The sequence below is a fragment of the Hesperophylax consimilis genome, chromosome 1, assembly GCF_061612785.1.
Source record: "Hesperophylax consimilis isolate HC1 chromosome 1, BYU_Hcon_1.0, whole genome shotgun sequence".
In the NCBI taxonomy this organism is placed as follows: Eukaryota; Metazoa; Arthropoda; class Insecta; order Trichoptera; family Limnephilidae; genus Hesperophylax; species Hesperophylax consimilis.
In genome coordinates this window covers 21,098,387-21,111,015 of record NC_142836.1, presented here as the reverse complement: position 1 = coordinate 21,111,015, position 12,629 = coordinate 21,098,387, and the positions used below count along the sequence as shown (strand labels likewise).

Here is a 12,629-nt window from a genome sequence, read left to right as displayed (position 1 = left end):
TTGAAATGTGATGAATTGTTCAAATTCTATGAAACAACCCGTCTTAATGCGCGATTCGGCTTCAGTTGTAAAAAATGTGATATGCTAAAAAGTTCTGGATAGCATAAAAACAATTCAATCGATTCGCAATATGGGTATATTATGGTATGGGTATATTCGCTATTCTGCGCATTATACCCGAGAGCATTAAAATCGTTTTTTGTTCGTTGGGTGCTGTTGTCAAATCCATTCATAGCATTCGGGATCTGAGGGCGAATGCGCGAAAGATAATACTTTCGAGTTTTGTGAATACGGAATAAAAGATCCACAGAGAATCCACACAGTTGCTGGTATCTGTGTGCTTACGTGATTCATAGATATTCAAGCATTGAGAATTTTGAGAAAATGTTTTATTTTGACACGCTTCGACGAAAAACAAAAGTTCAAATTTTTTATTCGGAATAAATAAACGAATTCTCCAGAACACTGGTAAGTTTACTCTGCATTATGATTGCATTCGTCAATATCTAAATGCATATTTAAATTATTTTTTAAATTATCGCCTTTTCAGTTTATTCGTATATGGCGGAGGTTAATGAAACTTCTTTACTGATATTCATTGTTGTCCGAGGCAAAGATCAATTCCGTGAAGTCGTCTAGGCAGATGATTAAGTTATTAAAAGATAAGAACCCGTACCAGACTAAGTTGACTATCTTGTGTCAAACTACTTAGTCTTGTCTGGAAAAGGTTTTTAGATAATACACGTATCATTACTTACTGATCATTGACGAATGTCTAATTACATCAATGTTAATCATAAACAAAAAATCTCTAAGGCCGAACGATTATTTTAGAGAACACTGTCTCGCGCACATTGGATTTATAACCATTCGTGGGTGATTAAGAAAGTAATATTTTTTAGAAATACAAAGTATGTACAAATACACATTTAAATGTATTTATAAATTTCAAAATATTTCAAATGTAACAACCTTTGCATGATCATAAACTCATCAACACGCTTACATCACAATACCAAACAACGTACGACAGTTGTAGTACGATTGCAGTTAATGTCTAATTTAGATAAGAACATAACAAGTATGAACGTTTTGTTTTATGTTTACCTTCCCGTAGTTCTCCTTCTGTCCGCCAGGGGCAGTCCTCTGCGGATGTAGCGTCGGGCGGCGCCGCGCGCGTTGGAGCGTCGCCGCCCCGCCTCGACGCGTCGCGACGCTCCTTCCGAGAACCTGCACAAGACACTGTTCACTCTCCGTGCTAGTGCGCGAGACATTTGCACGCTACCACGTACCACGAGACGGCATTTGTATCCCGGCGTTTAAAAATAATTGTAATGATAATTTTGTTTTGTAGAAATTTCGGGGAATAATATGGGTCAGGTAATTAATACATACATTTTTTTTGACCAAAGATGATATCGCCGAGAGTGGAAACAATTATTTTTAATTTATTCAAGTTATATTGTTTTGAATAAATTTCCAAAAACGGTAGGTTACAAATATAACTGAATAGATAGTGATAACGTTTTCAACGTTTTGTGATGTTGATTTACAAAAGAATTTTGAGATTCTTAATGGCTTTGATTGAAAATTAGTTTGTGTGTTTACTGAAATTTAATACTGAGATACTCAATATTTATTTTAGGCTATAATTACCAAGTTGGGTTTAGGAGTTATAGTCTCGCTAGCAGGTACCTATAAACAAAGTATATACGTGTTCTAAAAGCTCTGAAAGTGTTTTTTAAAGTTATTTATAGAATGATTTTGGTTTAAAATCATGCTGTCATAACAAAGGTTTTCTATCTATGGGGAATAGAAAGAAAAACAAGTCTTACTATTAAAACAGCATAGAGAATCCCACAGGGACGTCACTGAGCTCGAATTACAATATAAATAACCGATGCTGCAGATGAGTACGTAATGCTATTTTGCAACATGTTATTAAAAACAATGTAATTTCGATTATGATTAGATTACGTACGTAACATTCTAAAATTTAAAAATAAGTTATTCTTATTATTTCCAGTACAAATAATGTTTTTATCTAGGTATACCACCGTTCTTAAAATAGTTGATAGTGTAATAAATGGTCAGCATAATTGCATTACAAGCAGTTGATCGGGTTCGATTTTTAGCCATGGAAAATTTATATTTTATTTTAATTGTTATATTTTTAATATTTGGCTTTAATTGTTAATTTCAGCTATACAAATCCTTTAATTATAATATCCCGTGATTTATCAGGGGTCTGCGCTAGTCTGCAACAATATTAATAATATAATTCTACACATCATTTTTATGACGATGTTTGTGTGTCTATTGTTAGGTAGACTTGCGGATATCAGAAACAAATATGGTGAAAACATTTGAACTTTTGTATGACTTCGCGACTTTTTTGGCCGGCAATAAATACTGTCTCATCCAACTTAAATCACATTAAGCCGGCAGTCACGTAATACCGCGTGTAGTGGGTGGATTAGGTTTCACGAAAGAAACTTAAAAGCAATGAATAAGCAATGATTGTAATTTGTATTACGTATTTGACCATTCATTATTATTTAATGTGCAATAAAAGTAACATAGTTTTTTTTTGTTGGTAACTCGTACAAATTTATGAGAAAAAACTGTCGGTTAGAGACATATAAAGTTTTTCACTGACGCAAGACGAATCACGTTCTCTATTAAAGTGTGCGTTCGTATTATTTATACAGCTGATTAAGTTCACATGCAATAGGCCAATTGCACGGAATGAGAATGGTCACGCGAAGCAAATTTTTTAATGAATCACAGCCCTTTGTTTAGCTACTTCATTAATTATACAAAGGAATAAGGATCATGAAATTATTTCATAGCAAATTTAATTATCTTCAAAACGTTCTCAGATAAAGAATGTAAACAAAACAGTGATTATTTTTTTTTTGTAACTTCAAAACTTTCATAAAAATGAGATGTGTTTTAAAAAGAGTTTAAGCCTTATTAGGTAACCAAACTCTCCGTAATTCAATTCCAAAATGTGTTATGTGTGTAATATACGCTACATTCTTATCCGGGATACAAATGCCGTAGAACGTCTCGCGCACGATTATTGTTGAGTCTGCAATACCTCCTGTGAGGTTCTTCCGTGCCCGAGGGAGCGCTGCCATAGCTGCCCGTGGTGACTGCGCTCCCGCTGTTGGATGAAGTGGTGAAGCTCGACACCGTGGAGAAGTCGCTGTTCTCGCGGGACTTGCGCATGCGGTGGTAGCTGGGCCCATCGTCGGGCGAGGGTGCGGGCGAGCCAGGGCTGGAGGGAGGGTGATGGCCCGACTCGAGGTTAGGCGAGCCCAGCTCGTGGCTGGGAGACCCGGAGAGCCCCACCGCGTGCCCGTTGGGCCGGGGACTCACGCTGTCCCGGCCGGGGTCCGGACTGGGGGATCGGTCACGGTTCGTCGTCATCAGTTCTCTGAATAATGCCCATATCATGAACACGAGCGCCAGCATCGTTACCTTGGAAGCGGGGACCACTCCATTTCCAGTGCTAACCGTTTTCCTTTAGCCTCTTTCCTTTCTCCTGGGCATAACATTAGTGATGAACTCGAAGACTCTTTTTAATTTTTTATGTAAATTGATACTCATTCGAATTAATTATATCTTTCATTCATAAGAAAGTTTGTTAAATGCATTGTATTTGCTTCACTGTTTTATTATGTTTTATCGTGATTTTTAAATTGGTAATTTTTACCTATCTATCTACTTACTTGAATTAACATAGCAAAATGTCTTTCAATTTTTATGTAATAGCACTTTACAATGTTTCATTTGCCGCTTTTTTGTGTATTTTGCTACAAACACCGCTGAAACTGTATATATATATTTTGAATAAAGATTTTAACGGGCTATATTTTATAAGCCTGGCGAGATCTTTATTCAAAATATTTCATTCCTTTCTTAGAAACATACTAAGAAGAGACGTTTATCCCCCACAAACACGAAATTTTCAATAGATATATTTATTTCCTTGCCAACTTCAACACCATTACAACATTATTATATAGATCAGCGATTCGAAGAAGCTATCTATTCGAAGATTTAATACGAATTCCACCACACTCAACATCAATACAAAAAATAAATTAACACAATTATTTTGCTAATATAAATTTCCAAAATAACATGATATCATAATCCCATATGAAATATTTTCAACTGTTTTAAAAACACGGCGTGAAAAATTATGTTTGAAACCATGCCTGAAGTAATTTATGAAAATAAGTCCTGAAATATTTTTCTCAATTTTATTACAGTTCCATTTAAACATTAACTAAAAATTGTTTGGATCATAATACCTACCCATAAAATATTTACGTTAGTTCTTTGTATTTTAATGCTCTAATGAAATAATGCATTTTCAGAGAGTTTTATTCCATCAGTGGGAAACAAGGATATAGGTTATTCTACGTAGGCTACACCTAGTTATAACTTACATTATTAGCCTTTTCCCACCTCTCAATCATAATACCACGCACGCATGTTTCTTAAATGTCTTGATAAATGAAAGCTTTGACATTTTAAATAAGGGAGCTCTAAACATAATACGCGCCGACTACAAACATACGTACAGACTACTGAATACACTATCTAAATACTAGGTACTGCAAAATATGTTAAGTTAGTAACCTCTTAATCTACACATTACTCTGATAAAATATTTACCAACGTTACTTTTTTAGAGTATTCAACAAATATTACATCTCATGCAGGGAGCAGAAATAGTATTTAAAAATTTATTTTTGAAAGTCAAAAAAACATTAATTTAAAAAGAAAAATGCAAGACAGAGCCAACATCAAAAAAATGACAGCTCTCTGGAATACATTCGAAGAAAGCCTTGGTATTTTTTGGCAACAGTGTATAAAATTTAAAACTTTAAAAAGGGGTTAGCGTGTTTTGGCCTTGGCCTTTTCAATAAATTATAATTCAGTGCTTTAGGAACTTCAATGCGTTTTTATTTTTATTACAGTCAAATCTCACTCTTTCTTCGGTGGCAAAGAAATTTGTTCAACTTTATAATATTATCTAATCCCATCTTATGTCAAATTTATAATCCTCTCATTAAAAGTGAGAAATAATACAACTAAAAACCCTGGAAACTGTATCTTTAACTTTGCTCAGATTTTCGTTAGCTCACCTGCTTAAAATCCTGTATTATTCGATGAGCAAAACGTAGCTTAACTAGTTTTCAGATTAAGGCAGTTTGAATCATATTTATCTAATAAGAATAAGTCTGCTCTAATTGAAAAATGTATTTCTGTAGTTGAATGTAAGATGGGCTGGTAATAAAAATATTGATTTAATTTATAATGCAATTATTTTCTTCGGATTGATAATATATAATTTTGTAACTTATAGTTGCTTAAATTTTGCAAAATTATCAATAAATGTAAATTGTCACTTAAGAAAAATATATATTAACGAGCTTTCATTGAACATGTTTTTTAATCTGTTCGTACCTTTAGATTACATAATGATATGTAATGACATTTTCATAAAGCTAGGAATTACTAGTTAATCTACAAAATTCAGTTACGCATCCAATTATTTCACGTATTGTAATTGCTTTCTTTAATTTTGAATGAGAAAATACAAATATCCCGCATGGGCATGGGTAGTGTAGGAAAGTAAAACATAAAAAATAATTTAATTAAAATAAATAACATTGAATAGACTACTATTTAATCAATATGATAATAAAAATTAAATGATTTGAAGAAGCGACAACAATAATAAATGATTATTCACACAGAGTCATTTACAACTTATTTGATAGACCTGCCATCGTTGCCACTATTAAACTCAATTTGCCGACTAGGAATACAGGACAAAATATAACATTCTTCTGCAATACATACACGACCAACTATCAGACACACTCACTGACCAATAGGATGCATGATCTGTGTAACAAGTATGGGGGTGCTATGGATTTATTTATTGACTCCATTTATAGAATTAAGCATAATCTACCTATATCAACACTTTGTCGAATCCTACAAATTAGAGTAGCGTTGGTAAATTAGTTTTAATGATTTGTCTTATATGTTGTGTTGTTGTAATTTCTTTTTTACTTTATGTTACTCTTACGTTTTACTTATATTACTTTTACTTCATATTTAGTTTTTTTTAATTTAGTTTTCTTTTTTTTCATCATTTTTTAATATTTTCTCAATAAACGTCTAATCAAAATTTTACAATTGTGATTTTTGTACATACTTCACAGTGGATTACATCTATTTACTGTCAGTATCTCCTGTATAATACAGATATTCTCCTATGTACACTACATCATGTATCACTTTTATGTAAAAGCCTTTTTAGGCGTATATATAAATAAATAAATAGGTTCCAGGTAAATATGATTTAAGATTTTCACGCCAAATAACACATCTGCCTTGATGATGGACACTGCAATGCTGTCCGAAACGTTGGCTAAAGAAGGAGTTAGCGCAACACGGCATAACACCCCAAAAACAAATAATAAAAAAAGGTTCCAGGTAGCTAACAATGATAAACCTGAACAAGTAAATGATAACACATATTTTTTTGTAAGACAAAAACCCATAAAAACACGTTTAAAATGCTAAATAAATATAAGGTTACACGCATTAGACCATATTTCGGTTAAAAGGGACACGGTAACCATCAGATCCGTAACCTTTTTGATATTATTTACTTATAATATCGTTTTCTTTAATTTAATCCGCTAGCGGCCTTCTCCGCTATTTATTGCAAGCGAACGTGATTCAAACACTAAATTGCAGGTTTGGTGTATCGGGGTACCATACTACTATTATTATTGGTACTATTTTTTATGACAGAATGATACATTTTTATTTATTATTTCATTTATTTGATACTGAAAACCAAAAATAATAATTCTCCTCAGCTATGACATTGCATTAATTTCAATGGATATCGTTTTTTTAAGTTGCTTTGTAGTGGAAGAAATTTACAAATATATCTTGCACACATTAATTTACTTGTGCCTAGAGACTTTCTAATTTTGTACACAACAAGCACGCCACATTTAAAAAATATAAGTACGTTTTATGAAATAGAAATTTGTAGACCTCAAAAAATCTACAAAACAAAGTAAAAATAATTATTAATCGGGGTGAAAATATTATCCAGTCGAGTGATTTTTGGTAAATTATGGCAAGTTTGCAAAAAACGTTTTCAGAGATCGCTTGCCATAATGTGCCAAATTTATAGAGCCTAATTATATGGGATAAACGGTCAATTCATTGGCTTTAATTGGCAGTCAATAATTTCGGAAATTGAATGCTAAATCCAGTAATTTATCCTAAAAACTTAGATTTGATTGCATAGAAAAGGATGTCATCAAAATTAGAAATTTTATAATAAACTGACAGTTGTAACCTAATATCTTTGGTTGTAATCTTTGGTTTGTATATTGAAGTTTCTGTATTTTATTTATGAAGTCTTTTGTTCTGCGTTTCTTAAAAGTAATAAAAATATTAGGGAAAAATAACGGCGAACGCTCCGTAAAAAAAATAATTGAGTAATTCTTCGCTAAATATAAGGATATTCTATAACATAGTTAGCGTTCCCTCGTATATTACTGTTGTAAGCAGAAGTTTAAGAAATATATTTAACAAAGACGAGAAACTCGTAATAATAAATAATATGTAGTTCGTTCATTTCGCTTTACGAAAATTCCTAGTTTAAAATGTATACACAGTTTACGCGCCTGGTTTTACTTGGTCTACCTATGCTATCCGTACTGAGAACCACAAAAGTAGTTATAGTTTGAATGTAGGTCGGTAAAAATACGGTGACCGGATAAATCATCAAAATGATAATTCATCACATCTTTAAAAAGTTATATAAAGTCATGGAAAGTGATGAAACAAAAACTTTATTAACTGGGTTAAGTAGGTTAGATTAGGTTAGGTTAGGTTAAAAAATTTTTTTTTTTCATCTTTTGTAATTACTTTAAGTATATCACTTTTTAAAAGTCTGTTGAATAGTCACTGTGTTGAGTTAGCATGGAACCGAAAAATACATTGCTTCTATAAATGGAGTAAGCCGGCAGCTGAGATATGATTTAATTATACTCGATATACTAAATGGTGCAATCTCTGCGTTTCTTGTCCCAAGCTGGCGGATCCGATACCAGTTTACTTGCCTGCTCGAAGTCTTACTACTTTGGCCTGGTATATCAGTTGGTCTGTATCCTCGCTATGTACGACATTCCTCGCTCAAATTTAAGCATACTAAATCGGACCTTTATTTCTTAATAAACCGAAAAAGTAGTTCGATTTTTAGAAGCCAGGGCGTTAGCCGTGACACATGTTAAAATTGCATACTTTCATCTCACTAAAGTTTACGTAAATTTACTAACATTATCAGTATGGAAAGTTTTATTCATCGATAGATGAGGTAATCCGATGATTTTAATAATTGATAATCAATTTAAAATAGTCGGATTTTAAAAGGTTCAATGTGAGAACAGTTTGTTTTTAGATGTTGGTTCATTATAATTTCACAAATGGTGCATTGACTCTAGCAAAAAAAAAATTACCTATAACACTAGCTAAAGTGGGTGAAGTGAAAATTAACTCGTGAATTCAACCCGCGTAAAAATTAACTGCGTTCGTTGAAAGATCGAAATTTTAGTAGCTTTGCTTTTGCAAATAAAAAAATAAATACGTTACTTTTTTAAAATTGCCGACATTTCGTGTAATATTGGTGATATCTATGCTAACCACGCTAAGCAAGACATTCCAACAAAGCCGATCTTAAACATAACTGATATACCGGGCTTAGTATGGAGGTATTCATGTACTCTTTACGCACGGAATAGATCTTTCTTTATTATGTTCGTGACAGTAAGAAGGTAATACGAGAATGTTTTTCTCTAAATACGTATTTTTATTTCAAAACTTGTGCGAGTGTGTTATATTTCATATTTAAGAGATATGATAAAAGAGATGTACCTGCTTATAAAGTTTTCAAAATCGTTTATAATTTTAGACTTTGCTTACTGACGAACGATAGTCATTTGGCTAGCTTAAGAAGACTTTTTAAAATTTTACTTCAGTTAGAACCAGTCCCTGTATAAGTGAGAATTGTTCGATCCTCAGTCAAACCAAATAAATACATCTATTAATAAACATATATGTATTATAGTAAAAAAAACTTCACGTTTTTTTTTCAATATTTTGTCTATTCAGATTAGTATTGACAATAATAATATTATAAATCGACTTCCATTCATAACATTGCGTAGCATCTCATACGTGGAGATAAGATTGTGAATCGCCTTTTATGTGAAAACGTATAAGTATTTCAACACAATCAACAGCCTGAAGTCAAAGGATCTACTGTAAAGATAAAGAGAGGTTCCCTGGTACTCAGATCTTGTCACCTTATACTCATAGCCTAAAGCCATATCAAGCTATGTTTTGATTCTGAGTGGGTCGAAAAGTTATATTATATTTTTCATACTTGAATTTACAGAAAAATATTTATTACAGTTCAGTGGGTATTTTTATTAAATTCCTAATCTCTATTATTATAAATGTTATTGTTATGTTTGCACAAAGCTTGCAAGAGCTAACTGCAAAGTTAAGTATATGCTCACGCGTTGCCGGAATTCGATCATACACCCAGAGCGTGTAAACACACTAGTATATACGCATCTCGGCATGTCTACAATCGGGTGAACACCAATACATACACGTACATCCGCGATGTCTCCGACCTGATATTGGTCACGTAGGCCTATAAGTACCTACAACCAATCATATGGCTAAGATGCAAAACGTGTCCTTATAAGGGCATGGGGCACGCGCCAAAGAGTGGGACAAGCCCCCCCCGCGAGCGACTAAAGCAGGTCAAGTACTCGCGGCCAGCTACCCACGCCTCAGTTCCCTGGGAAGCGCGCGGATTGCAACATGCTGTGTTGGTTCCGAGTTAACTTTTGCCGCTCAAATCTGTGACGCCGTAAAAATGGACCGGCGGAATTGTTTCACCTTGCGTGTCGCCTCTCGAGTACCAGTTCTCCACTTCAAAGGGATCCCCCGAATCACCAGCACCATTACATTGTAGAGCTGTGTCATGTCTCCCTCTGCCTGAGGCCCACCAGCACGTAACATTATATAATTGGGTCATGTCTCCTCCGTCCGGGCCACATGCTGTCTACGGCCCAGACACCTCTGCTCACCACAGCCGGGTCGTGAAGAACCCCTTGGCGAACCGACCCGTGCTCCAGCTCTTCCTCGCCTGTTGATGCCGGCCGCCCTTCCTACCGTCCACGCCAGGCTGAGAACAGTGAACTCATAGACCCCTGCCTCAGTCCTGGGCGTCTGCCGCTCCAGCCTGTTTGTGGGGAGCCCCTTGGCCCTCCAACCAGTGCCCCCGCCCTGCTCCATCGTCTCCGCGCCTCCAGCCGCCGCTCTGGCGTCCTTTGTCGTCCAGCGTGGCGTGCCCCGGTGGCAGTCCTTCGGCTTCCGTCCTAGGCCCCTGCCTATGGCACCTGCTGACCGTCTCACCGCATCCACCGTAAAGTACACGTGAGCTAATATTATACCTTTGTCAATCAGAGCCCTTAGAGTCAATAGATTGCTAGAAACAAGTCAGGCCTTAAAGAGCTATGTACCTTTTGTAGATCTGTTTGATAACCTGTATTACCTGTATTACCTGTACAATAAAAACTCATATCAAGAGACTTGTTTCATTTGGGAAATTGACTATATATAAATCCACACCCTGAAGATTGGAGTACAAGCTCAGCTTGTGTACTCACTCATATATAGCATATTACTTGGCTGGAATGCTAATGTAACAACTTATAACTATAAGTTACGTTAATAAGGGCTAATGTAACACTGGACGCCCAACCTGGATAGTCAATTACCCGATGGAATGTGTCTTTTCTTGTTATGTGTTACTGTAATATTCTTGTGTATTAATGTTTTTATCCACAGCTGTGTGTTATAATTCATTTCTGATCCGGGAGTGTTTGTTCCGTCGCCCGGTACACGTACGCAGTATATAGGTGCCGTCGGTAGTCGTAATGCGCAGTTCCAATTTCTAAATACGCAATAAACCAACGAGAAATTACGGCGTAATAAACATTAAATGTGGTTGTTTCCAAGAGATAGAGGTGTTATTTCAATTTTGAAATGCAATTTAATTGTTTCATATAGAAATGATTCTTTTTGTCAGGTTAAGCTTTGCTTATCTGTTTCATTATAATAAGTTGAAATAATTCAAATACTATAAAGAACTTCCAAGTGTCAATTTGCGATAGGATTAAATTCAGTTATTGTTTTAATTCACGTTCTTTAATAAATATCGTATTGGTTGTTTTTAAATTAAGATCCATAGACTTTACCGGTCGTTCCCATTATTAAACCATGGATCCTCACAATATTGGTAGAATTTTAAATTTTGAAAAAGCGACGGCGTCATCAATTAAAAAATGGTTAATAGAAAGAGGGATTGTTCCAAAAAGAGCCGTGTCATCTCTAAGAGAACAATGTGTGGCATATAATGCATCTCTTAATTTGAACACAGAAACTCCAATTATTTCCTTAAGTTCGCCAGAAGTTAGTACGACACCTAAAACAAGCAGTTCCGGTTCCCACGATGTGATAAACCCGATTGTGGTGCACCATAACGTTGATAGAACCAATTTAAGATACGTCGAAAAGAAAATCGTTAATTTAAATAATTGGAAAATTTCCTTTGATGGCAATACGGACGTTCGTGTTTTTTTGGATAGAGTTACTGAGTTACAATATGCCAGAGGCGTGGATTGGGAAGACCTAGCTAGAGGGTTCATTGACTTGCTGACCGGTTCCGCTTTATTATTTTACAGGAAAATTTTTAAGACTAACCTGAAATGGGAAGAAATTAAGATAGCTTTTTTAAAAAGATTTGAAAACCCGTCATTCCAAATAACTGAGAAGTCGAAGTTATTTAATTTAAGTCAGAAAGTTCATGAGAGGGCGTCAGACTACATTCTGGAGGCATTAGCGATAAATTCTAAACTAAATATACCTCTTCCGGAATCGGAACTTCTATCATTAATCACAAAAGGTCTCCTGCCGGTATATGCGCAATTAAAAATCGGTCGTGAAATCTCTAATGTTACGGAATTGCAGTCGTTATGTGACGAGATGGACAAGATTAAATTCAATTCCGTCTCGAGTTATGTTGAGACCGATACTGCCTCGGGCTCTAAAATTCTCGAAGGTGATTCCAGAATTAAATCTAAATTACACCATTACAAACAGTTATATAATGTATCTGTTAGACAATATGTAAATTTAATGTCGTCTTTGAATAATAAATTAACATCTCCATTGTCCGAGGAAGACTTGGCTTTAACAGTTAAAAATGGTTTATTACACAAATATAATAAACTTTTCTCGTACAATGCACCTAGCTCTTGTAACGATTTAGTTAAAAGTTGTGAGCTCATGGATGAAACTCATCATGATAATTCTCAACTACGTAACAAAAATAGATTGTTTGGCCAGAATAAAAACTCTCAGTTAGCAATGATTACACAAAGGTCGACTGACTTAGCTAACCGTGCTTGTTTCAGATGCAATCAAAATGG

General features: G+C 34.7%; 1 protein-coding gene across 5 annotated transcripts in view; it reads right to left on the bottom strand.

Annotated features, from left to right (window-relative positions):
- Window positions 1-12,629, bottom strand: part of dnc (phosphodiesterase dunce) — a 622,938-nt gene that overhangs the window by 222,401 nt on the left and 387,908 nt on the right. For 2 of the 5 annotated variants that reach the window (XM_089651420.1, XM_089651429.1), the window contains exons 2-3: window positions 3,104-3,839; window positions 1,108-1,230 (exon numbers count right to left, since the gene is read on the bottom strand). The exons of the other annotated variants lie outside the window; for them this stretch is intronic. In XM_089651420.1, the coding sequence (XP_089507546.1) occupies window positions 1,108-1,230; window positions 3,104-3,480 (500 nt within the window). In that variant the 5' untranslated portion in view covers window positions 3,481-3,839. The remainder of the gene's footprint in view (window positions 1-1,107; window positions 1,231-3,103; window positions 3,840-12,629) is intronic. 5 annotated transcript variants of the gene reach the window in all.